The sequence below is a fragment of the Leishmania braziliensis genome, chromosome 36 (genome assembly GCF_000002845.2).
Source record: "Leishmania braziliensis MHOM/BR/75/M2904 complete genome, chromosome 36".
In the NCBI taxonomy this organism is placed as follows: Eukaryota; Euglenozoa; class Kinetoplastea; order Trypanosomatida; family Trypanosomatidae; genus Leishmania; species Leishmania braziliensis.
The window spans coordinates 140,654-165,899 of NC_009327.2; the positions used below are offsets into that span (position 1 = coordinate 140,654).

The following is a 25,246-nucleotide window of genomic DNA, read 5'->3' on the forward strand; positions in this document are numbered from 1 at the left end:
GCGACCGGCAGAGAGCGGTGGGCGGGTTGAGTCTGAGGCCGTGGTCGTGCTCCGATAACTGAAGCTGCATTGCTGCAACGCGTGTCTAGCGCTGCTTCGCACCAGGCGGTGGGGCCTGTGACAGGCTGGGGCCGGGGGTGGGGTTGAGCTCATGTTGCACCTCGGAGAATGGGAGCAGCAAACTTTTTTGTATTCCGATATGTGGCATACCGGCGCAGAGTAAGACCCAAATTGTGCCAGAAAAAGGTTTGTGAAGTCAGGCAACGACATACGCAGAAAGAGCGAGAGACGCACTCACTAAAGAGTCACCTCCGTCGCGTTTACTCCGGGCAGTCAACGAGAAAAAGAGGAAAAAATAGGCAAAAGAGAAAGCAGAGGCAAGATATGCACGTATCTACAAGACACGGGCCCCAACACGTTCACAAGCCACCAGCACTCAAGTGTCACTACACCACACGCACACATGCGTCGCAAGCTTGAATTTACTCCTGAATGAGGTGGCAATGCTTCTTGTCTCGTAGCGTGCTCATGAGGGACATATAGCGGACACGCACGACCTCCGTCTCCTGAGACTGGATTAACAGGCGCTTCGCTACTAATGTGAAGGGAGTGTTACGCTCAATCATCATCTCCAGCGCAAAGCACATGCCCCTCTTCGTCACACGTGTCCCACTTATGTCGACGAAATCAATGTGGCAAGCCTGAGGCGAGAAACGCAGTGTATGAACGAGAAAAATGAAGACCGAGTCGTCCAGCAAGGCGTTGTCCGTAGTGAACATGCGACGCGCGTTAGTCATACGGCCATTCGCAATGGCAATGACGACCGGCAGCACCGGCACAGACTCGATGTGCAGGTCTTGCGGATTCGAAACGAGGAGGTTAACCAGCATCCTCTTCTCCTCTTCTGTCTCCACCTCACGCGCAAAGAAGCGAAAGAGCTGGTCGATGGAGAACTGTGTCTTAGCGGTTGCCTTTTTAATTCGCTCCAGCCGCTGCGCCTCCTCGATGATCTCCCTGCGCGTCGCCTCGGCCTCCCGCTGCAGCTCCGACACGGTCTTGCGTTCACCGTCGCTGTACATGGTCTGACGCTGTCCGTCGGTCTTTCTCTGGTAATGACAATATAGAGAGAAGAAGAGAGAGAGAAATACCTCAGCACCTGTGCGAATAAAACTGTACTGGTGCCGGGTATTATCTGAGATTCGTGTGCAAGTAGTATACCGCTTATCCTAGCGCCAAGACCTGAGCTGGCCGATGAAGTCTGTGTGCAGAGCAGAGACTCTGTGAGCATGTCGGCAAATGTACGCATGCGAGTTCGTGCGCAAATAAGAGCGCAGGGCGGAAGTACACACACGCCATGGTGTCAGGAGGAGAGAATGATGGTTAAGTATCCAAAGAGTTATACCAGAAAATGGGCGTGCACGAGAAGCAGCGGCTGGGCTTCAATCGAACATGATAGTTCCACTGCAAGACTTCTCATGGGCACGCGTCGAGTCCTTCACGCTATTAAAGATGAGGTGCGCAACAAAATCCTCCACATTTACCACGGCATCGCGACTTACCCGGCCACATTGGCAGTTGACATCGGCAACAGTCTCTTTTTCGATTCTGATCCGATACTCTTTCCGCGCTGCTCATCGACGTCGTCACGTTTTTTTCTTCTTGTGCGGATGTGGGTGTTCTCCGTTGAATTTGCTACAGCTTTGTCCGCCCCCCCCCCCGATCCTTATCGGTGATCGTGCACAAGAGGACCGGGGCCCTCCATCTTGTGCTTTGCCTCGTTCCTCCGCACCAGCCACTTATCCTTCTCGCTCCCCCACCCCTAGTCTGTGCCCTCCACGCTCCCTAACACCCTGGCACATCCTTACACTCCCCTCCCCGAACACACTTTCCGCCAGCGCACGTCTAAAGCTGTGTGCAGGGGGTGGGAAGAAAGCTGGGTAGGCTGCTGGCGATCTCAGGAAAGCAAGGCACAATAGTGAGACGGCACCGTCTCCACCGAGCGACATGGCGGATAAGGGGAGAGCGAACGCACGTATCGGGGTGTTGGCGCATACAAGGAGCAGGCGAGGCTACAGGGCACAGCATCAAAGTGAAAGTGAGTGCAAAAGAGGCCTGCAACGCGGGCAAAGAGAGCAATAAGGAGGACGGCAGAAGCAATCACATACGAAGGCGGAGAGAGAGAGGCTGTAGCGAGAAGGAGAAGCACTTGGCCCCACATTTCCAACATTCGCGCCGACTCCCCGTTCGTGTGGGGCACGCGCTCCGACCCACCTAAAAGAAGCTCTGCTTCACCGCATTATACGTGCCCAAGCAGCACATCATGATGCCAAACACGAGCGTCATCCACGTCAAAATCACGTGGCGACACCCTACCTCTGCCTTAGTCCAGTAGCCAGAGCGCAGCGCAAAGAGAGCGGGGAACAAGAAGGAGAGGGACCCACCGCATACTCCGCCCAGTACGTCGAAAAAAAAGCGAATGCTCGGCACAGCAATACCGATGAGAAGCGCCAGTAGGGCGAGGAGGCCGGCGATGGTCCTGGACAACCATCCCGGAACGGGGTTCTCCTCGGTGCGGTAGCCCATCGCCATGAGCACCGAGTCGCGCGTCGGAAAGATCGTCACAGGAAACCCCATCGTGAGGGAGATGGCCATGCTGAGGTACGCGACTTGGGCTGGGTAAGCGTCTAGGTGGCTCGCGAAGTTTACCAGCACGTTTGGTGCCACTGAGTCGCCGAAGCACATGGCGCCAAAGACGCCAGCGACAATGTAAATGAGAGTGACCGCTGTCAGGGAGCACGCTGTGCACACACACATCCGCTTCACTGTTCGGTCCTTGAGTTCCTCGTAGATCCTTGGTGCTACCGGCTGGCAGCCGTAGCTGAACACAAACGTAGTCAGTGCGCTAATCACCCCCGCGTCCCAGCGGGCCAGCGGCACATGCGAGGCGGTGTGCATTACGGCGTCGAGCCTTAAGTCTTGTGTGCCTTCTCTGCTCTGCTGCACAAAGCGCTCCACGAGGGCACCGGCGAGAAGGAGGGTGGAAACGGTGCCGATGATGGAGGCGTAGCGCAACGTCTGGATATTGCGAGCCAACGACAAGGGGAACATAACAAGGGCCCAGAACAGCACCAGGGCGGTGCGGCGATCGACCTTGTCGGACAGCCCAGTCGCTTCAAGGAGCGGAACAATAAAGTCACCCATCATCACTATATACATGACAGCCACACCCCAGCAGAAGACGACAATGATCGTGACCATCAACTTCTCCATTATAGGGCCGACGAGATCGACTGCAAGCTCCTCATATGTCATGAGCTTTGTCAAGGTGCTAACCTTCGTCAAGAGGAACACGCTGTAGATGCTAAGGCTGCAGACGAAAATGAGAGTGGTAGTGCCTATGATGGTCCCACAGTGCTGCATCGCATATGGCAACGCGAGCACACCGGCGCCACAAGTGGCAGAGGCGAGGTTGAACGCGCTTGAAACCAAACTACCGCCTTCAGCCATGTAGTAGCGATCGAATAATATTGGCGACAAAGCCATGAGACGTTGATCACGTCGCGTGTACACCGGCACACTGTGTGCCCGCCGCCTGTCGCCGCAGCTGGGGCGGTTCAACTCGGTGTTGTTGAGGGCGGCGTGCGAGTACGATGTGCGCAACGGAGCCCTGCGCGGTAGCATGGGGCTCGTCTCACGGAGGTTCGAGTCATGCCCACACATCATCGCCGCACAGGTTGCTGTGTGTGTGTAGGTGAGCGGGTATATTAGAAAAATGAAAAAGGTAGGAAAAGAGAAGAAAAAGAGCAGAGAAGCAGGTATGGCAACAAGCGCACCGCACACTACACTGTTGGAGAAGAAAAAAGAGAAGTAGTGACGCGCAGATACTTAGGCCAAACACACAGAACCGAAGACTAAGAGAACAAATATTTAGCACTGAATCGCCACCACCTTGTACGCGTGCCAGAACGAACGCCTTCCACAACGCTCAAATTTGTGGTGAAGGTGAAGTGCTCGACCACGATGATGAGGGGAAAGAGACACGCAGATAAGATGAAAGAGAACAAAGACCGGCAGAATCAACAACAGAAGCGAACAGCACTAATCAAAAGAGAAAGGAACGCGAGAGACAGATCGAACAGAGCGAAAGGGAAGCGATGGTCTGCAAACGGCGCGCTTGGGGAAACGAAGTAAGGAAGGAGTTAAAGAAAAACCTCAAGCATGAAATGAATGCGCACACAGAGATACCTGCCCTCGAGAAACGCAACCAGAGTGCAATCCCCGGGTCGCGCGCTATATCTGAACGTGTGAAAAGGTGCCCGAGTTTATGGTGTGAGAAGAGGTGAAAGAAGGGAGAGGCTGACAGAAATGCATGCATCCACAGAGAAAAGGAGAGCTAAAAGAGAAGAGAGGAGTGGTATTCATTACAGAGCCCCGATACACCCTTTGGTCTTCAGCGCCCGCTGCAGCGTCTGGGTTTCCTACCCTTCTTTATGTTCGTGTTTGCGCGCACCTGCCTCGGCTCGTCTATGTTTTTACAATGATCGATCTCACTTTCTTCTCCCCAACAACGAATAGCAGAGCAAAAGGCAGTGCAGCGAGCCAACCACGTGTATGGCGAGTGATGCCCAAGCAGCACTGGAGGTCGGGAAGAGAGGAGGGGGGCCAGTGAGAGGCGGTGTGATGCAGCTGGATGTTGGGTCGTTTACCCTTGCGCTGATTGTGACGCTGAGCCTGACGAACCGCCGAAACGTGTTTGCGCGTGGGAGTGGGGGGATGTCGGTGAGTGAGCGGGTGTGTGTACTGTGTAGATAACAAAAAGAGGGGTGACGGTCGCTGCCTCAAACATGCATCACTTGTATGCACGGCTTTGTCCTGTCTCAAGGGATACACCATAAGAGGAAAAAAAGGGGGAAGAAGGGGGCAGACGTCTGACAGGACAGGGTAATACTCACAGTAAAGAGACGCACGACGGTACGGAGCTCGGAAGCTTCAGTACGCGCGACGTGCACTCTGATCTCAGTCCACCGTTGTGCGTGTTAGCCTGTATCGGTGAGAAAGAAGAACAAAAGGCCCACAGTAGCAGCAGTCTGTGCGCAACGACATGGGCATCATGATCAGAAGATAGAAAGAGTTGACGTTTCCGAAGGAGCACCTTCTTTCCGTTCGCATCAGCGGTGCTTCACTCAGCCCAGCTCACTTCCTCGCTTTCTTTCACCATACCCTCCCGCCTCCGACAGACAAAGACACGTGCCTCGCACCCGATACGCATGTAAGCATGCGCCCCTCCTACTGTGTTCGAGTATGCTGCCTTTGGGCATTCCTCGCTTATCAATAGCTGTCGCGCGGATTGACGGCGGCGAAGATCGGGTAACAGAGAAGAAAAAAAAAAAGGAGCATAGCATGCGGCACAGGTAGGGGTGCAGTAAGCTGTGACATAGAGTGGTGATTCCCACCACCACCACCACCACCTACAAACGACGGAACTCGCACCAGCAGTGGCAAAAGTAGCAGCAGCGATGGTACGAGAGAGAACAGAAGACGCGTGCAGAGAAAAGAAAAACGCAAGAGTAAGGTGGACGCGCGCACCTTTAGTTACCTTCTACGACACACCTTCCTTCCAAGCACACAAGAAATGAGTGTAACAGCGCAGTAGACGCGGTCGCTTCGCCACCCTCGCGGCCAAGTAGCGTGTTCATCCTGCGCTCTCACATCCCAACATGACGTGAAGCAGTAAACGGCTCACGTGCGGTGCTGTCGCATTGCGCGTGCTTGCTTCGGCTGTGTGGCACCCGCCTGAGCGCCAATGTCCTTGAGGCGCACTCGAAGGTAGTCCAGTTGGATCTTCTCAGATACGCCAAGCTCGTTCCGTACCACTACCGTGGGGTCTTTCAACAGCAGCGTCCACTCGTCATCCACCAAGCGGTACACGGGAAAGGCGATATGACTGTCGTCAAACGGCGCTCCACCCTCCTGCGGCGCTGCAGTGGACTTCCCAACGGCTCGCTCCTCAACATCTATCTTACTTCCGTCCTCCGCACCGGCAGGAACGTAAAGCTCTGAAGTAACCGAAGTCACCGCAGCGTAGCCACCTCCACCCACGGAACTAGGTGGTGGGGTTTGCACGGAGATGTGCGACATGAGAGGCGCATCAGCAACTGCGGCCTGCACTGCCGCATTGAAAACGCGCCATATCGCCTCTTCTTGGCGCGGTGTCAGGGCAGGTTGAATCTCCGCCAGTGCAGCCGCGAGTGCCAGCCCTGCAATGCTCTCGCGATACATGAGTATCCTCCACAGCGTATGCCTTGATGGAGGAGGGCCGCAACGGTACCCCACGCAAGCGAGTTGAGAGTGAGGCCAACGACGAGGAGATATCTGTAACTCGAACAAAATCCGGTGGAATATATGTGGGGTAGGGGGTGTACAGAGCGCGGAAGAGTGAGTGCAAGCGAAATGAGAGAGAGAGAATGGTGGGGACAAACAGCACACACTCTAGGGCAGATGATGCAGAAGAGGAATCAGGCATATGGCAGTTACTACATGGGCAACTTCTGAGCTCGCCAGACCAGACAAGGCACACACGCGCGCAAATACGGCAGGCATAACCAGCACCATTACTGACCACATTTTCAGATGAGCCGTTCTTTTTATCTTGAATGAGAAGGGTGAGCAGACGACACATGCATCTTAATGCGTGGCCGTGCCGCTGATTCCGTACCTAAGCGTGCCACCCCTCGTTATAGAAGAGCAGGGGGAGTCCATGGCAACGATGGCGCAATGCCACTCAGCGAGTGACCAGAAACGGAGACAAGAGTACGAAGGGCCTTTTGTGGGTATGGGTGTGTGTGTGTGTGTGTACAACGACACCATTTCGCAGTGTCTTCACCACTCTTGCTGCAAAGCCGAAGGTGAAAGAAACCAACGTGCAGCTCATATCGCTGTGTGGGTGTGTGGGTGGGTGTGTGTGGGTGTGGGTGCTCATTTCACTAAGTGTGCGGCTCGCGCAGTATGTGAGCAGTGTCGGCGAGGCGTGCGACACAGAGCAATACCCACAAAGGCATCAACGAGCACTGGTGTCGTGAGCAAAAGAGAGGCGAATTCGGAGAACGGGAAAGACACACGCACGCACAAGAGAGAGGAAAAGGGAAAACCAGCACAAATAAGGGAAGCGTTTTCGGTGAGGAAGCACCCACGTAGGCACGAACACACATACGCACTTGTGCAGCCAGGACATCATTGCCCCTCTATCCCCCTCCCTCTCTCTTGACGCCTCTCGCTTTGATACCAATACAGAGCCCTCCCTAAGGCGCACACGTTAAGATTGATGAAGAGCGCAGGCACATACATACACAACAGCGTACAAAGCACCGCAAAGAGGTACAGCTTACTGGGTGCTCTCCTTCGTGTGTGTGTGGGGGGGGGGGGGGGGGGAGGGGTGAAGAATTCATCAAAGAGAAAGGCACACCACAGTGCAAAACAAAGAATGGCAAAAGAAAGACGGAGACAGGCCAGTAGGCGGTGGTGCCGTTTTACAGCTTCACCTCTCAGCCTCCCCCTCCTAACCAACTCTGGCAAAAAACAGATCCACCGCATCACTACATCGCGCTGCGCAAAGCGCTTTTCCCACGCACTACACTCCTTTTCCCCCCTACTCGTTTGAGTACGCTTCCACTCAGAATCGGTTGTCGTCTCGCGAGCACCTTTGTACGTGCGTCGGTGGGTGAATGGGGGCGTGCCTCGCTGGGCAAGCAACGAGTCGGAGAGGAAGGCGCCAATACGAACACCCTCACCACCACTGCTTGAGAAGATAAAGCAGCGAGAAAAAAGTACGACAAAACGATGCAGCGGTGACAGCACAGGTGGTCGAACGCAGCTGGATGCCGAGGTGGGCGATGAAGACATGCCAGTCTGCTCTGGCAAGCACCTGTGTGGAGACGAGTGAGAGGGTGTGCGTGGGGTCTCGTAGGACTCGACATCATAGTCCGGGACACCATCCCCTCCTTGCCTCTCCTATCCCTCATAAAGGACACACACCGATGATCATGCTCACATCCATGCACACACGTACACGCTCGAACACAGCCTACGGTATCCCTGCCTCGTACCTTAATGGAGAGAGGAGCAGAACGAGAGAGCAGTGGAGCTGGCATCACATGTATTCCTGTGCGCGCCGAGCCGCTCTCTCGCCAGTGCAAATCATCTCGCTACTTCGACATGGTGCGTGTGGACAAAGCTACCGTAAGGGGTGAAGAATTTAAAAAAGAGAGGCAGCAGCGGCATCGGCAGTGGTTGAAGCACAAAGACGGGAAAGCAAAAGAGCGCCCAGCAGCGCACTGCCTCGACTAGCCCCCCCCCCCCACCCCACAGACGGTGCTCTGCAGAGCGTGCCTTCGCCCCTCACTACACCACCCCTTCCCAATGCCCTCCCGCTAACGAGAACTTGAGGAGGGAAAGGTAATACCGTACACTTTGGTCAAAAACTGACTGCGTTCCTTCAGCGTCGCCTTTGTCTTCGGAAGCATCTCTGGCTTAGATTCCCACATCACAAGCGACGGGGTCGCCCGCGCCTCCTCCAGCATATTAGTCTGGGCCTCATTGTGCACATTCAACGACGCACACGCCCACAGGGCGTTCACCCGTACTACAGGATCCATTGCCACTCCCGGGTACGTGGCGAACAGCTGCGTGCACACATAGATGAGCTCATCGTTACGCTCCTGCACGGCAGCAAAGCTGCTGAGAATGATGGCAGCATCCGCCACGTCCACATACCCGCCCTGCCTGTGCAGCGCCACGAGACGAGACGCGAGAAGCGGAAAGAGCTCTGCGTCGAAGAGGTCAAAAGAGCTCAGCGCGTTCAACACGGTAGCTATCTCGTCCGCGCGAAAGTCAGCGGCTACCTTGCAGGCCCGCTCTGCCAAGGCGCCAAGCACGTCCTCGGAGGCAATATCGGCCTCGTAGTAGGCGTTGGTCACCTTCGCTATCGATGCGGCATCGAAGGTGTCGGCAAGGGCAGTTGTTCGGACGCCGAGGCTCTCCATGACTTCCGCTCTACCACGCCCGGCACGCACCACGCACGAAACCAGAGAAGCCATGAGAGGGGCTTGGAGTTCATTCAACTGCCCCAGCAGGCGCTGCTCGTAGGAGCTGAAGAGGTCCTCATCAATCTGACGCAGCTCCGTAAACGCCTCGAGAATTGTCAGGCTGATGATCGGTGACGCCTCCGCCACCTTGCGGAGAGCGTGGTCCCGCAGGGTCAGCATGAGAGTGGGGTGGAGGAACTTGACACGCGACACAGCATAGGCAACGTTGGCGATGTGCGCAAGTGCCACACGAGGATCCTTGAGCACCGTGGCACCGTTGTCGCACAGGGCCTTGTACAGCCTAGGGTGGTGCACCCCTGATCGACCGTAGGCGTTGATGACCACTGCTGTCGTCACGGCGTCCATCATCCCCGCCTTCTCGCACAGAAATGGAATGAAGGTGAACAGCACCTCGTGGAGGTTTCCGCTGCGCAGGACAAGACAGCTGTGGACAATACGGGCGAGCGACGCAACATCCATAGCCTGCTCGCCCTCAGCGGTCATGCTAGCCTCCAACACGGCAGTGAAGGGCTGACCTTTAGTCGCGTCGATGCGCAATTGTGAGGCAACGTAACATACTTTGCTCGCCAACGCAGGTGTGTAGGCTGCCTTCAGGTCATCCAGCACCTCCACCTCGTAGAGCTGTCGCCCGTAGCGTAGCAGCTCTGTCCGTCGGTCCTGGGCCGTCTGCAACTGTTGTTGTACCTGCTCTATAGAAGCCACAAACGAGCTCGTGGTGAGGGTGCGGGCTACCGCAAAAGCGGCTGCGGGGCAGCAGGTGAGAAGACGACGCATAATCCTACAAAACGGTGCGGCGTCTGGGCGGTGCTGCAGCACTTTCCCGTTGGCTTGGCACTCAGCTGAAAACAAAAAACACAAGAAGATCCAAGTGCGTCAAAGCGCCGCGTTTGTCACGGGTAGAGGCGAAAAGTTCGCGAAAGGGGGAAAGGGAGGAAAAAAAGTGGTGCCCTCCAAGGAGGAGGTCTTCTGTGCTGTTCGGTGCAATGCTGAAAACTGAGACACGTAGGACTCGGAGGAGGGGGTGGTGGAACGGTGATAGGGTGCTGTGCTAACTAGTCTCTCTTTGTCCTTCGTACGTGTTGACGGCGGCGAAGGAAAGCGATGGCTGTGTGTACGTACGAGCACGCTTGCATAGGGATCCAGAATGCTACAAGCTTCAATGATCGCTCTCAGGTAGGAGAGGGGCGCAGAAGCATGTGCGAAAGAATAGGAAAAAGGAGAAGGAGTTGTCCGCCAAATGTGCGGAGGGAAAGCGCAGCGCAAATCATAAAAAGGCCCCTCGAAGAATTGTCTTGCATACTAGGTGTGTGTGGGGGGAGGGGGGGTAGCCAACGTGATCAAGGGGAGTTCAAACGAGAGCAAAGATGAGACAACAGTGGGACGCCGTGAAAATGGTGATAAACGCGAGTGAGCAACCGAAGAAGGGACTTTCCTCACGCATGCTCCACTCCCTTTCGCGACGCAATCGGCAAAAACACACGCGCTGCCCTACACTCGAGTCTACACGCGCGCGTTCCCCATCCCGCCCTTGTTTCACACAACTGACCTGCGCACGGCGCCATCAGTGAGGGCATCCCAAGGTACACCGCTTCACTGCCGCCGATGCTGTCTCACGCGTAGACCACCTTGACTGTCGGGGACGAAGGACACGGTTGCCGCTCTTCTTTGAGTTGTTGTTGCTTTTCAATGTTGCTCCTACATGCTCCGCGGAGAAATCTAGTACATTACACACATGCACGCACACGTGCAAACAGGCACGCGTGACGCTGCGAGCGCCCCAAAGGAGATGCGCCAACCAAACAGCAGCCGAATAAGAGGGTAAGAGGGCAGTCTGTACCTGACAGGAATGATGGCGATGCCGACAAGCACACTGCGAAGAGGAGGAGACCCAAAAAAAAAAAAATGCAACTTCAGGGAGAAATGGAAGGGGAAAGAGCACCTCTAGTAATGATATGCGTGTGTGCGAAACCAAACGAAAAGGGAAAAAAAAAAACGAAGCAAGACAGTGCTGCACCAAAGATGAAAAAGGCGAGAGAGACGGAGGGTGCAGAAAGGAAGAATAGGAGGGGGAGGGGGGGCCGGGGACAATGCCGGTCAGTCACGCACCAGTGAGTACGTGTGAGGGGCATTGAGCAGCACGCATGAAGTTAGTGCATGGGAAACACAGAGGCTACGAGAGAGTCCACAAAGTATGGCAGTGTGGCATGTACATGTGACACACTCCAGCGGGCCATCGCCTTGTTGGTAACTTAAAACAACAACAAAAAAGAAGCGCCACGGCGATCAGCCCTCCGCCTCCCAGTACCGTCAGCGTCTCCTAGCTGCCACCCAGCTCAGAGCACCGCACGTCTTGATCTAAAGAAGACAACGCGAAAGGGAAAAAATGAAGTTGCAGAAGAGCGGAAGGGGAAAGCATGACCACTAGCGAACTCCCCTTGGAAGGTCCGCATTCCCTCTGGTGTCCTCTCGACTGTGGCGCTCCCTTCGCGCCTCACTTGCGCACCACTGGCAGGGTCCACGTACTCACGAGCATGGCAGAGCGTCGCCGAGTCTGTCGCCACAGTGCACTGAGAAGAGGAAAGGAGCTAGTAATGGAGAGGGAGAATGAAAAGAGAACAAACGGGGGCGGCATCCATCGTGAACAGCGCTGCCCAGGCCTCATTTCCGCCGCTAACAGAGCGCACAAGCATAAGTTACCCCACAGACCGTGCGAAATCGAACGAGAAACAGACCAATAATTGTAGTGGTACACGGCATCGTCATGGTGAACATCAACCCAATGACGGGCACACATAAAGCAAGCAAAGGGAGAGGGGACGGCAGCACACGAAAGGTGATGTGCCCCGCCGATGATTTCGTCCATTGGCACGATGAGTAGCAGTAAGGATGAAGGAAAATCCAGCAGAGGATGGTGAAACAGCTCCTCACTAAGACACATCACCCCCCCCCCAGTGGCCCAACATCTACAGAAGCCCCAAGTTCTTCATGTACATGCGAGACTCATAGCTCCCATAACCATCGCTGAGCGAGTCGTCGTTCGACGCAGGGGGCACACGCGTCTCCTCAGCATGCAGGCGAGTGGCTTGATCAGTCCCACCTGCGGGATCGGTGGCCGCGCTCAGGTCTCGATGGCTAGCGACAGCGCCACTGTGGGTGACCCTCACCTCCCGCGACCCCCCTGCAGCTGTAGTCTCCGTGTCGGCGCGCCCACGTCCGTTGTCGTGGTTGCTGCTCGTTGTCATGCTGCTATTCTGCGCAGGCGGCAGCGTCCCCTCCCGGCCCGGCCTTGTCAGCAACGCCTCCGCCGTATTACTGGAGAAGGGAGTTGCGCGGCTGGCCGTGGTGGTAGACATTACGGTCGCAGCAGCAGCACGACTAAGGGGTTGACGCGTCGTCGGCTCTGGTGGCATCCGGCGGTACGGCGGGACAACGGCGTCAGCTGACGTGTACAAAGAGGACGATGCGTACGGAACGGCTACGGCGGTAGGTGGGCTGACAACGGGCGGCTGGCGACTCTGCTGCTGCTGCTGTGAGGATGGCGGCTGTTGGGTGTCGAGCGAGGTGAGCCCGCTGGAGAAGGATGTTTGCGCTGTGCCACTGGGAACAGACGCGTCCAGCCGGGACAGCTGCTTGAGGTCACCCCAGTTTGACCGCGAGGTGGAGGTGGGTAGCTTGCTCATGATGGTGGACGAGCTCAAGAGAGGGTTCGCACGACGACCCAACGCGCTCGTGTGCGAGGAGGTGCGGCTGTGAGCTGCCTCACCACTACCAGACTGCAGAGAGGTGTTGTGTGGGTCCCAGGGCTGTGCCATAGCGGATTCGAAGGAACGGGTAGTGCTCAGTACGGTGCTGCCACCGCCCGCCCCACCGGTCTGGTGCCTCGTCTGCTCAGATGGCGGGGTGCAGGCGCAGGAGCTTTCCAGTACGCTTGACATCGGCGGCGCACTCGTGGCCACGTGCTGGTGAAGGCCTTGTCCGCGGTAGACACTCACTGGCGCAGAGCCCGGTTGCGGCCGAGGCGCGTCTCTCACGCTAAGCGCCGGAGAAGAAGAGTAGAGCTGTGCTCCTTGAAGTTGAGCCTCCACGGAACCCAAGCCCTCGGCTGCGGAGGCGCTGCGAGACGGTGGCAGTGCTGCGCTCACGGATAACGTGGAGGCACCGCCGCCGCCACTCGCGGTAAGGCTAGAGGTCACTCCGACAGCCGGGGCGGAGCGCGCGTGGCGGAAAAGCCGCTCGAGAGAGGCGATACGATAGCTCACCTGCTGCATCCACTCCGTCATGGTGTTCAACTGCACCTGTATGGCTTGCTGTTGGTGGTAGAGCAGCCGAAGCAACATCCGATCCTCCTTGGTAAACGCCTCATTCTCTGTAGGAGAGCTTTCCGCTGAATCGACTCGCGCGTCTCCGCCACCGCCGGCGATCCCGCCCTCTCCAATGCCTGAACTAAAGGTAGACTTGCCAGTATACGAAGAGAACATTCCGGGTGCGCTGCTAGCGGGCACGGAGCCCACGTATGGGCGTGCCACTCTACGTATGGGGTACGCAGGCTCTAAGGCACTGCCCGCGCCTCCGGGTATCATCAATCGCCCTCCCACTTTTGATAGTGCAGCCGCACTTACGATGTTGTCGCCAACCGATCGAAGTGAAAGCACAAGGGGGGGGAGGGGGAGGGGGGGAGGAACCACGTGTGTTCGTGGGGGAGAAGGAGGGGATGCGCAGGAGCAGCAGAGATGCCAGAAAGCAAGCAAGGAAAAAAGAGGGCGGGCTTCGTTGCAGGGCGGGCACAGGACGAAGGTGGAGAGAGAAGACAGATACAGAGCTGTCGCGCTCGTGCACCCGGGCACACATGCACATACGAGAGCGAAAACGCTAGCAAACACCTCGATGTGCAAAAGGGTCTGTAGCTGTTCTCGTGTGGGTATATGTGTACGTCACGTGCGGGTCGGCAGTAGCTACACACCGCAGAAAGCAGAAAGGAGCGAGAGAAAGAAAGAAACAGAGAGAGGGGGGATGACACAAGAGAAGGCTTTAAAGATACAAGAATTTACCGTACATGTACACGGAGGTGGCCAGAAAAGGAAAGATAAACAGGAAGAGAGGAAGGAAGAGAGGAAGGAAAAGAAAAGAAAGAGCAATAAGCGAATGAGCCTGTGTTTTGCGTTGTTCAATGGACGTAAGAAGGGAGCGGGGACGCTATGCTGCCTTCCTTCCTCTTGCAGATTCCTGTTGTAGTGCGCGATTTAAGTGTGTCGGTGTGAGTATATGCGAAAGGCGGTCAATGACGTCTTGGAGAGAGATGCACGCAGGCAAAACGCGACCTGCTGCAACGTTGTCGCTTCGCTGGTGTCAGTGCCGTAGAGCGGGGAAATGCAACGTGGTGCATTCGAGTGCGCATTTTTGGTCCGAATGCGTTCCGACACACACACACACACACACACACACACACACCGATGCAACACGCACCCATGCGTACACATATGCAGAGCACCACGTACGTGAATGCGTTGCGGAGTCGAGAGCGGAGAAAGACAAAACGAGCAAGAGAAGGGGTGTGGTCAGAAGAGCGGCACAGCTGGGGTTGGTGGTGAAGAGGGGGGGAGTAAGAATAAAAGCGGTGACAGTAACGCTTCGCACTCTGTGCTCGCCGGGTGCTGCCACGTATCGATTGCCTCTCGCGTCCGATGCCTTTTGACGTCAGAAAAGTCTCTTTAAACGGCGCCTTTGAAGTGTACGTGAGGCAAAGCGCAGCTGAGGCAACTGCCTGCCGTACCGCGACCTGCATTGTCATGTTTGGTGAATCGTCTGCCTTTTTTTTTCTCTCTACCAGAGAGCCACGTATCAAGGGTTGGTAGTAGCTTCAAACAAGCACCAGCAACGCAGGGAAAGGGAACACACAATACAGAGAAAGAGTCACGCTCACGTGCGTAGAGGCCAATTGACTCAGAGATCTCAAAGCAACGCCTCGCCCACCTGCTTGAAGGAGGAAGCACGGAGAAGGCAGCAGAGTCAAAGGGAGAAACGCGGGATGAGTGCGAGCTGCAGAAAACAAAAGTGGCAACAGACGAAATGGCGTCGCCACTTTTTTTTATTTTTTCATGACCCCTGGCCCACAACTGCACCTAAGCAACGGGCATATACTGCGACACACCACACACATACCCACTAGAGACATCAGACAGAACTGCATACCCCGTCAAAGTAGCGAGAGCGTAATCCATGACCGCAAAGGCCTTACCTCCGCCGTCTACGCAGCAAAAAAAAAAACGTGCGACGCTCGATAAAACCAATCGACCTCAGGGACTGCCACTTTCCTCCTCCTGGCATCCCGCCTCCTCAGACGCGAATCCTCTATTTCCTCTACGAGGGCAACGACTGAATGAAATCCTTGCTGCTCAGCATCGACGTCGTGATGAGGGAGACATGAGCCTCAATCTTAGCGGTGTGCGGCTCCGTCGATGTTCCCGTGAGGCCGTCGCTGCCGAGCTTACGCGTCACCTGCTTGCCGAAGTTCATTAGCGCCTCCTGGTTGTTGTCTACGTTGCCTTCGTTGATCTGCGCCAGCAGCATCGCCTCAGAAAAAGTGTAACCACCGACGTACACAACGATAATGTCTTTGGCGCGCACAAACGCGGCCTGGTCAATGGGGATAGGACACCCCAGCACATCCCTCACTGGATACTTGTCCACCGACAGTGTACCGTTGTAGACTCGGTTGATTAGCTTTTTGACTAGCGGTACGTGCTGCGTGAGAACGTTCTGTACGTCCTTTCCGAACTGGCCAACCGCCTTCGCAACCGCCTTAAACATATGCCCTGTGGAAGACCGGAAGATCTCGTGGCACCGTTGGTCCTGCCCAGCATACTCGATGAGGCGGTCAATCAACTGGACCCTCTCCTGTGGGCATTGGCGCTGCAGGAGCTCCTGCTTCAGCTGCATGATGATGTTGCCGGCCGCCTTCTCGTAGTGCAGCTGGTACAGCATCACAATGCGCAGCGCGTCGTCGACATCTGTTTTGGGATCTTGTACCACCTCCAGCACGAGGCGGCTGTGCTCCGTCACATTGTTGTTGGAAATGATGTCCTGCTCGAGTACGGAGAGCCGCGTGAGGTTGCGACCATTGATCTCAGCGACCAGCTCGCTCGTGATGGCGCAGTGTCGGGTCACCTGTGCCGACTGCTTGCGAGCTTCAGGGAAGCGGTTCATGAAATTTCGAATTTCATCCAAGGAAACGGTGTTGCGGTCGAATTTGTTCATCTCCTTGTACGTCTTTACCATCTCACTCACTGCCACACAAACCTGGCCCCAGTCACTGTAGCGGTGCTTTCCAAAAAAGGCGTCCGTCTGCGGTGTGACGACGTGCACGCGGTCCTCCGGCTTCGCATCTGGGTCGTCGATGGCGACTTCGTTGCCGCGCTGAAAGCCAATCAGCTCGTGAATCATTGCCTCGTACGTCCATGGCATCAACAGCGGAGTAATGGGGTCATCCTTGCGGTCCAATATCACCAGCACGCTCTCGGTGGCCTTGAGGTCTGGAAATGTGGCATGGACGCTCTTCATGCGAGCCGCTACCTCCACCGCGAGCTTCTCGGAAGCCTTGCTGCCCTCGCGGTGCCGAATGATCGGCCGGCGATTCGTCGACAGCAGCATGCTTATGATGCCCTCCGACATGCGCTCAAGCGAGTTGGGGTCCCACTGACTGTACGTGATGGGATTCGTGGCCAAGCTTGGGCCTTTGGACAGCGGCGACGGCTTCAGCTGCATCAGACACACCCACTCCGTTACAGGAATGGAGTTGATGTACAGCTCCCCAACGTGCGACACGAGATTAAGCACATCAGCATTCGCCAAGGACTGCACCAGCGTGGAGTCCAGCATGTAGGTAAAGTAAATATCATAGGAAGCGAAGTTGCCCTCTGCCAGCTCCTGATACACAGATGCCAACGATGCCGCCGAGGGGCGGCACACAATCACGCAGGAAAAGTGCTTCATAGGATAGCGCTCCTGGTTCGCCAGCATGTCAACTAGCACGACATTGTGCTGCAGAAGCTGGTGCTGAGAGTAGGCAACGGAAAGGATTTCACAAGCCGCATCATCGCACAGGAGCACCTTGAGGCCCTCTGTGGAGCCAAACGCCGTGTTTAAGTAGTGCCAAGCCTGCTCCAGGCAGTTGCGACGTCCGCGGTTCCCCTTCGAGGCGGATGATGCGAGCATGGTGCTGCCGTATCGCACTAGGGGTGAAGAAATGAGAAACACCCACGGCGTTCATGCACGGGCGGGGAGTACCGTGCGCCCCACGCGACACGAAGAAAAGAGTCGGGCAAGGGCAACCGCGGAGGTGCCACTTTGTCGAACACGCAACACCCACGCAAAGGGCCACAGCAAACAAGACGAGGGATGCAGCAAAGAAGACCCGAACAAAGGAAAAAGAAACGCGGTGGGGAGAGCAAACTGATGGGAAATCCAAGTGACCACAGTGCACCGCGACCGGCACGGTAGCAGGGACTATAAGAGTAGATCAAAGAAAGACAGGGAAGCGATACGGGCAATCGGAGGTTGGAGTTGTGCCAAAGTCTAGACCAAAACGCCGAGCAACAGGGCGATTTCGTGCCGCAAGTTACTCCTCGAAGCGCCTGCCCTTACCTTCCCTACATATTCGGGCAGGTTGCGTGTGCACCACGGGTGAAAGGCACAGGCTAGAGTAATAAATAGGGAGGGGATGAGGTGCTTGCGTGTAGTAGAAACGGTGTGTTCACGGAGAGGAAGACACGCCACAGGGAAGGTTAGGATAGGGGGTGGGGGTGTGGGCACAATCCGCTGCGACTGCTCTATAACTTTCGATAGAGAGAGGAGGAATGGTCCCTCAATAACTGCGTATCATGGCACGTCGAATACTGGGTACGGCGCATCGAGTACCGAGCGTCTACCCACCACTCAATCCAGGCTGCGATAGCACATATAGATCAGTTGACGTGGATCGTTTGCTTTTATATCGTGTTAAGATGTTCTTGTCACCCAGCTAGGGCGACGTCCACACAAACACACACGCGCACACATATAGGCGATTTAGAACAGAATACGATACTGTACAAATGCTCTGGGACACACACACACAGTGGTCACGAAGGAACTGCGATCGCCCTGCTTTACGTTGACGCCTTCGCCATCCCCTCGACACGGGCAAGCTTGTGCGCCAGCTCGCCATACTCATCACTCGCCGCCGGGGGCGTCGCTGCACGCTTTAGCACGGGCACCGACTTGGCAGCGAACAGCTCCATCGTTTGCGCACACGAGTCTATCAGCGCCCTCTCCTCTACACTCAAGCGGAAGAACTCGTAGCAGTCGGCGTAGCTGCGTAGGTCAAGCTGTACCACCTTCATGAGCGGTTTTAGTACCTTCACCACCGGAAACGCGCGTGTGAGGTGGTATTTGAAGTTGTGGAAGAGGGTACGGTAGCGCACTGAGTAGAAAAAAAGCTCCTTCATTATGGACATGGCGTACTCCTTGGCGTCCTCCGCCAACTGTGCCTCGCCCTCGTCAGCAGCGGAGGACGTCGGAAGCTCGCGGCCTTCCCGGTGAAAGCACCGCGCGTCCTCCAGGGCGGCGCGAGCAATCATGGCTCCGTCAAATCCGTACAGAGCACACTTTGCCTCTCCGTCTTGTCGCGACAGGATGGAACCGTTCAGAACAAAGCAGATACCCTCAAAGGCGGTGTCGGATCTGCAAGTCCGCACCACCTCTGCCGCACGGCTGTACAGTGGAGCCTGCTCAGACCGCTGGTTGGGGGTGCGGGCATGAACGGTGATAGCGTGCAGGACAGGACTCGTCGGCGTGTGGTGCGCCGCCGTCAGCATCGCTCGCAGCATCTCCACAGTGTCCTCCGTAGTCTCCTTAAGACGTGTCTTGAGGCTCACAGCGACACGCCTGCCGCCCCGAGCCTCCACACTTGCGTTGCTGTTCACAGCGTCATGCACGGCCCGCACAATCGCCCCGCCCACCTCCGGCCGCTTCATCAGCGCAGCGCCGAAGCCGTTCTGCACACTAAACTTCTTTGGGCACCCCATGTTGACGTCGATGCCGTCAATGTCATCGCTGCACACAAGCGCCGCAGCCGCACCAAGCTCAGCGTCTGCGACGCCAAGTTGCAGCACAATGCGAGGGGAAGTGATGCACTTCGCCTTGGGCCCGGCGTAGGTGGTGGCGCCACGCATAGGTATGCTCAGTACAACAGAACGCTTGTAGGTGTTTTTGAAAGCGTCGTAGGAAACATATTCGGCCATTGGCGTGTCTACTGTGGGGTAGTGCACCACCTCGCGCCGGCACGTCGCAAGCTTGGCGGCCACCACCTCCTCTGTGAAGACAACATCAGCACCGTGAGCGCCGCACAGGGCGCGAAAGCCAGGGCTGCACACGCGCACCATCGGCGCCAGTATCGCCTTTTGGTAGAACATTGACTCCTCCACCCTCATCACTGCAGTGAGTGCGTGCGAGAGGGACGCGGTGGCGTGGATATCCAATTTGGCATGTAAAACTACCCGTCCCTCCAGTAAACAGCTGCACGTCAGCACGGGCGTACGTATGATACGTGTTTTGCTTGTATAACTAATAAGAGAGGCAGACGCGCCGTACGTCAAATAAGGAGAGCAGCGTAGGCAATGGGGGGGCAACAAGGAACGCGCCGTGCAAAAGAAAAACAATGCTCCAAAATGAAAGCGGGAGGAAGAGAGACTTGAATTGACATCACCAGAAGACGATGGGCGTGACAGTCTTTAATGAGCCCCACAGAAGCGAAGAAGCGTATGCTGTTTGGCCCTCAACACCAAGAGGAGCTTGCGAGAGACACAGTAATTTTTACAACCCAGCTGCCAGGGAAGGAAAGACACACACACACACGCGCTCTGTTGCCACAACAACCTGTCACAAGAACAATAGCCACGACAGATGTGTGGTGCACTCTGCAATAGAGGAGCTGAGCGCACCACTATGCTTAGCGGCGCACTTCGCGTTGTTGATGTAAAGCATATATGTGCTTCTTACGAGTTTGTTTGCCTTCGGTTTGAATGGAAAAGGAAGGAAATACAGAAGAAAAAGAAACACAGCGAGGACGCGAATTAAAGGAAAACAACGTGCGTCCCTTTTTCTTTCCTTTTTTTGAGGTGCTAAATGAGAAAGGAGAGGGTGCGAGTGCTGCGTCTGTGGAGGATTATGGTGAGAATCATGTGGACAAAAGTCTCGAAATCCCCTCAGGAGGCGTAGGAAGACACACAGCGACAGCCGACAATCACACTCAGACATGCGTAGGGGAAGGGAGAGGGACATAGATAATTGCTAGCGAAGGTATTAAACAAGGAATATATATATATATATATATGTGTGTGTGTATGGGTGTGGGTGTGGGTGTCCACACATCAAAGACGCCAACGAAAACAAAGGACTATACGAGAAAAAGCAAAGACGCGGATTTGGTGCCAAAGAAACAAAGTGGCACGGACGGAAAGCGCAAAAAATCACGACCAGAGAAGAGAGGAACGTATGCAGAAACTCGAGTGTATAGAAGGGGAGCTGATTGGGGAAAGCAGACAAAGAAAGAAGTGGCGGAAGAAAATCCTTACAACGCCAGAGCTGCATTATACGCGTCGAACATCCCCTCGCATCCCCCACCCCTCTCCCCTTGGCCCTTTCTCTTTCCGTACCCTTGTTTTTTTTCCCATTCTATGTCCCTCCATACACGTTTGGCCACCTGCTACTACTTCAACCAGCAACGGGGATCAGCAATGTGCTCCTCTCGCTTGCCTCCTTCCATCCTCACATTCATCCCTGCTTCAAAGCCAGGCCAACAACAAACAAAAAAAAAAACGACAACAGCAATAGAGAAAAGCAACATGGTAGCCTGACGTCCATCGCTTTCGTCCGCGGCTCTTCATCACAGTCGTCGACACCGGTTGTTGTTGTTGCTGCTGCATCCCTAATTGCCTACCAACACCGCGCGCAAAGAAAGTGGAGAGAAAGACGTGAATAGAAGGGAGAAAAAGGAGGTGGCGCACTTGCACATGCACATCGCACGAGCAATACCACAATACGCAACATACACACACAGAGAAAGAGAGACATACACCCATACAATAAAATAGACAAGGAGAGCAGGTGTAAAAGTGGAGTGCTTCACTCAGCATTGAGGTAGACGCCAAACTCGTGGAAGTCGCGGTCGAACTCGGCTTCGATCTCGGCGAACGTGTAGGCCGGACCCTCATCCGCGGCCGGCTCATCAGTCCAGTCTGGGTGCATCACCAGCCAAGGGCGGTTGTGTACGTAGAACCACTGCTGGCACATGGGACACTTGGTCTTGCTGTAACCCTTCATCATCATATAGTAGTTAGATTGTGGCACATGCGGAGCACAGTTACCGAAGCACAGTACAATCTGCTGATCACCTGGGTTGCCAGTCCCCTCCACACGGATGGGGCGCTCCTCACTACCGATCGGGGGCTCGTACAGATGGTTCACTGCCACATACGGCCGGTCGTTCCACTCCTCGCGATCGTGCTCCTCCAGCATGAGGGTGTCATCGGCTTCAAACAGGTGCCACGCGCGCGCTGGCTCCTGCCAGTACAGGCGACCAACACCGGTTACCACATCATCGTACACCGGAAGAGACTGGTCCATAAGCTTGCTCATAATGGGGCTCTTGCGCCAGCTGTCCGGAGGCTGTTGGAGCTCGTTCAGGTTGTGGGGCTGCACCGGGTACGACTTGTCCTGGTACGGCATGGGGCCATGCGAGCTACCACCGCTCAACAGAGCGTGCGATGCCGCGAAGCGGAAGAGCTGCGTCTTGCGAAGCATCAGGAGAAAGAGAGAGAAGGCGGAGGGGGTCGCACTCACAGTTCCTTAGTTTGCTACTGAAGTTTCGCGTTATCTGTAGAATCGAGAAAAACGTGGTATGTGGTATGCGCCAGTGTGTATGGATGTGGGTGTATTGCACACCTGTGTGACACACAGGGGAATTGTAATGGATTTGCCAGAGTAGGGAGAAGCAGCAGAGGGGACGGTAACGCTGTCGACTCTCAAGAGAAAATGTTTTCAGAGGAAAGAAGAGAGACCTTCTCAGTGCCGGACTGGAGTTCACGCACATTCACCGCAAGATGCAGTGAGAAAGAGATGAGCAGCTCCACTCCCCTTCACTCGGCATCCGCTTGTGCAGGATAGTGCAAACATCACAGAAACGAAAAGATGTCTCGAAGATGCTACTTAGGGCATTCATCCTTGTTGGATAGGCTCCATCATTCACGGCAGACGGCAGTGCTGTTGGTGAGAACGTTTTGTTTCTGTGCCGTCCAAAGCATCGCTCCACTATCACCAGGGTAGAGACACGCAGCGGCACCCCACCTTGAGCTAAGAAGTCAGAGTGTGAAGCAGAAGCCGGCAAAAGAAAACATAGTGGAGCTGCATGGGAATGAAAGGGAAGAAGAAGAGAAAGGAACAGAGACAAGCACGGAAAGAAAAGGTGTCGACCATCACTGTTACGTGGACAGAGCTCGAGAACAAGAGAGAGAGAGAGCAGTAGCCTTTGAAGATCTCGGAGAAGATCAGATAGATTATACGAGGGGGCATTATGCTGAGAAAGAAAGAATCATTGTGCCGACGTTCTCCATCTTGTTATAACTGTCAGTTCTGCTGTGCACCGCTTACACCTTAATTCTCCTTTACACTTTTTCGCGTCAAGTCATGTTGCTTTCACCTTTGCGTGTGTGGGTGTGTGTATGGGTGTGTGTGTATATATATATATATATGTATATATATATATGAAGATGAGATCATGTGTTTTTTTTCCTTCTACTTTACATGACTATAATGTCACTGTGAGCGCATGCACGGGCTTTGTAAAACGGTGCGTGCAAGAGAAAAACGCACAAGAAAGAGAGAGAGAGATGAAACTCACAAAATGATCCTGCACATCGCGCAATTCGTTTCGATGAAAGAGATGCGCTCGAGTATGGAGAGGACGAAAAAGAAAAGCAAACCATGAAAAACCGCACCATGATAAGCCAAGAAGCAGCCATGCACACACAAACGCACAGACACATGCACCCCTTTCATCTACACCCGCGCACAAGCGCACACACACAAGCAAGAGAAGTTAACGGCAAAACGCTGCAGGTTGGGGGGCAGCTGGAGGGAAAGGAAATGAAAGGCAAACAGCGATGAGCAGAGGGAGGCGGCCTCCCCCTCGTCCACCCCCCCATCCAGTTGAGAAGGAAGAACACGACTATCATTAAAGCAGATACATATACACGTCTATAGCAATGACCTCGTCATTAAGACCTGTATGATAACGAGTCAGTGTGGTTCCTCAGATCACTGGCCGTCAGCACGGGCACTCTTCCACCCACACCTCTGATACGCTCAAGAAAACACGAAGAGAGTGGGAGGGAAGCACTCGAGCATATGCGCGATTGTAAAATAAAAATACAACAAGGAATGGGGATAGAAAAGGGGGAGACGCATTCAAGAAAATGTTAAAGCGCCAATGTCGCGTTCCTTCCTTGACAAAGCGTCCCTCTCCTGTTATCGCCCACATGCTCTTGTGGCTAATACATTGAATGAACGAGGGACTGAGACAAGGGCAGAGGTATGTGTGTGCACCTCACAATAGGAAAGAGGCGGAGTGAGGCCGGCACACACGCACACTGACAGAAGTGGTTAGGCTCTACCCATGGCCTGCAGCATGCCTAGGCTTGTCGTGTTGTCGTTTGCAACGCGGCCGCCACCACCACCACCACCTACGCCGCCACGACTATTGAACCGGTCGACGCTGCCGCCAAAGCTGCCTCGTCCAAGAGGCGGAGTTGGACGCCCAGCAGGATGACCCGTTCTCCGCGCAGGGATGCCGCCACCCACCTTGGCCTTCACTGCACGCCCGCCAGTTGCAATGTTCTGATTTCGCGCATCATTTTGCTTCGCCATAAGAGGTGGAACTCGTTTAGTAGAAATCGAGCTCCGCACTGACATCCCAGCCCCACCTCCGTAGCCGGAGGATGGCATGTCGAAGGGAGCGCCACGTGCAGACCCCCTCAGTGTGCCGTAAGGTGCAGTGCCCCACATGTTCCGTGCCTCGGCATCGGCTCGTTTGGCGCTGCGGATGGCCGCAATGAACTCCTCATGCTGTTGCCGCCAATTCGTCCGTGGGGCAGGGGCAGGGGTATATCGGCTTGTGGTGTTCGTCATGCCCAGTTTCTTCTTTCGAACCTTCCTGACCGCACTCGGGGCGCCGAAGGCACCACCAGCGTAGGCGTCGTCCCCCTCGCCGCTGACGCGCCGCTGCTTGCTGCTGTCAAAGACCTTGCGCTTTCGGTCGCCTTTGCAGATGCTCTCGTGGTAGGCTACGCGGTCAAAATTGAAGGTACGACCGCACTTGGAGCATGGGTGCAGATTCATGCTCGACGGTTCGACGCTCTCAGGTGGCATACTCTGCATCTGCAGGGATCGGACAGCTGAGATGCCAGCGCCGCGGGGTTGGCTGGTGATGGCGATGACAGAGGATTCGGTGTTGCTTGCCTTGGCAGCCGCTTTGCCGCGTAGCGGTGGCATGATTGGTCGCGGCCCTTGCGGATTCAGTTGCCACCGCTTGATTGCTTTCTCATAGCACTGTGGAATGTGAATGTTGATTGAGGCAGAACCGAAGCCCCTGCCACACAGTTGGCACGTAATGAACTGTGGACGGGGCATCCTGACGTGCTCCTTGAGCGCTGGGTCGGTCGGATTTTTCTCTCGTGATTTTCGTTGCCTTTGCACGTCAGCAGGGCACTCTATTCGTAAAAGAGAAGGAGCACGAATGTCGGAGAGACATCGGCGTGAAGAAGTACGGGGAGAAGAGAGGACAGCAAGAAGAGCGAAGAGAGGAATCAGTGTAAATGTTCTGCGTGATACGGACAGTGAGCCTCTCTTTGGAGTGCACAGGTGGTGCATTTTCTTTAGGTCACGGCTGCACACGTCCCCATTGATCCAATGGCGCTCGGATAGCGACTCGAGCGTATTCGACGTCCGCCCACGCGCGCGAATCGAAAAAAAGAAGTCTATGTTCCACAGTGCTGTGTGCACTGTGCAGCTCAGCAGCGCATCACGGAAGAGAAAAAAAAGACGCTTCTCCGACT

At 55.3% G+C, this 25,246-nt stretch overlaps 9 protein-coding genes across 9 annotated transcripts; all 9 read right to left on the minus strand.

Moving 5' to 3' along the window:
• Window positions 1-482: 482 nt before the first annotated feature.
• On the minus strand, window positions 483-1,079 carry LBRM_35_0500 (conserved hypothetical protein; the record flags this gene model as incomplete). Its single annotated transcript, XM_001568625.1, has 1 exon — window positions 483-1,079. One exon carries the CDS (start codon window positions 1,077-1,079, stop codon window positions 483-485), a length of 597 nt encoding a protein of 198 aa, XP_001568675.1.
• A 1,192-nt stretch (window positions 1,080-2,271) lies between these two features.
• AAT28 (amino acid permease-like protein) lies at window positions 2,272-3,723 on the minus strand (the record flags this gene model as incomplete). Its single annotated transcript, XM_001568626.1, has 1 exon — window positions 2,272-3,723. The coding sequence occupies one exon, from the start codon at window positions 3,721-3,723 to the stop codon at window positions 2,272-2,274; it is 1,452 nt and encodes a 483-aa protein (XP_001568676.1).
• Window positions 3,724-5,739: 2,016 nt separating this feature from the next.
• Window positions 5,740-6,279, minus strand: LBRM_35_0520 (conserved hypothetical protein; the record flags this gene model as incomplete). The annotated part of the gene is made up of 1 exon (XM_001568627.1): window positions 5,740-6,279. One exon carries the CDS (start codon window positions 6,277-6,279, stop codon window positions 5,740-5,742), a length of 540 nt encoding a protein of 179 aa, XP_001568677.1.
• A 2,147-nt stretch (window positions 6,280-8,426) lies between these two features.
• Window positions 8,427-9,875, minus strand: LBRM_35_0530 (conserved hypothetical protein; the record flags this gene model as incomplete). Its single annotated transcript, XM_001568628.2, has 1 exon — window positions 8,427-9,875. The coding sequence occupies one exon, from the start codon at window positions 9,873-9,875 to the stop codon at window positions 8,427-8,429; it is 1,449 nt and encodes a 482-aa protein (XP_001568678.1).
• Window positions 9,876-12,064: 2,189 nt separating this feature from the next.
• LBRM_35_0540 (conserved hypothetical protein) lies at window positions 12,065-13,681 on the minus strand (the record flags this gene model as incomplete). Its single annotated transcript, XM_001568629.2, has 1 exon — window positions 12,065-13,681. One exon carries the CDS (start codon window positions 13,679-13,681, stop codon window positions 12,065-12,067), a length of 1,617 nt encoding a protein of 538 aa, XP_001568679.2.
• A 1,777-nt stretch (window positions 13,682-15,458) lies between these two features.
• On the minus strand, window positions 15,459-17,312 carry LBRM_35_0550 (putative vacuolar protein sorting-associated protein; the record flags this gene model as incomplete). Its single annotated transcript, XM_001568630.2, has 1 exon — window positions 15,459-17,312. One exon carries the CDS (start codon window positions 17,310-17,312, stop codon window positions 15,459-15,461), a length of 1,854 nt encoding a protein of 617 aa, XP_001568680.2.
• A 932-nt stretch (window positions 17,313-18,244) lies between these two features.
• On the minus strand, window positions 18,245-19,567 carry LBRM_35_0560 (dihydrouridine synthase domain protein-like protein; the record flags this gene model as incomplete). Its single annotated transcript, XM_001568631.2, has 1 exon — window positions 18,245-19,567. The coding sequence occupies one exon, from the start codon at window positions 19,565-19,567 to the stop codon at window positions 18,245-18,247; it is 1,323 nt and encodes a 440-aa protein (XP_001568681.1).
• Window positions 19,568-21,260: 1,693 nt separating this feature from the next.
• Window positions 21,261-21,938, minus strand: LBRM_35_0570 (conserved hypothetical protein; the record flags this gene model as incomplete). The annotated part of the gene is made up of 1 exon (XM_001568632.1): window positions 21,261-21,938. The coding sequence occupies one exon, from the start codon at window positions 21,936-21,938 to the stop codon at window positions 21,261-21,263; it is 678 nt and encodes a 225-aa protein (XP_001568682.1).
• A 1,857-nt stretch (window positions 21,939-23,795) lies between these two features.
• Window positions 23,796-24,821, minus strand: LBRM_35_0580 (conserved hypothetical protein; the record flags this gene model as incomplete). The annotated part of the gene is made up of 1 exon (XM_001568633.2): window positions 23,796-24,821. The coding sequence occupies one exon, from the start codon at window positions 24,819-24,821 to the stop codon at window positions 23,796-23,798; it is 1,026 nt and encodes a 341-aa protein (XP_001568683.1).
• Window positions 24,822-25,246: the final 425 nt, after the last annotated feature.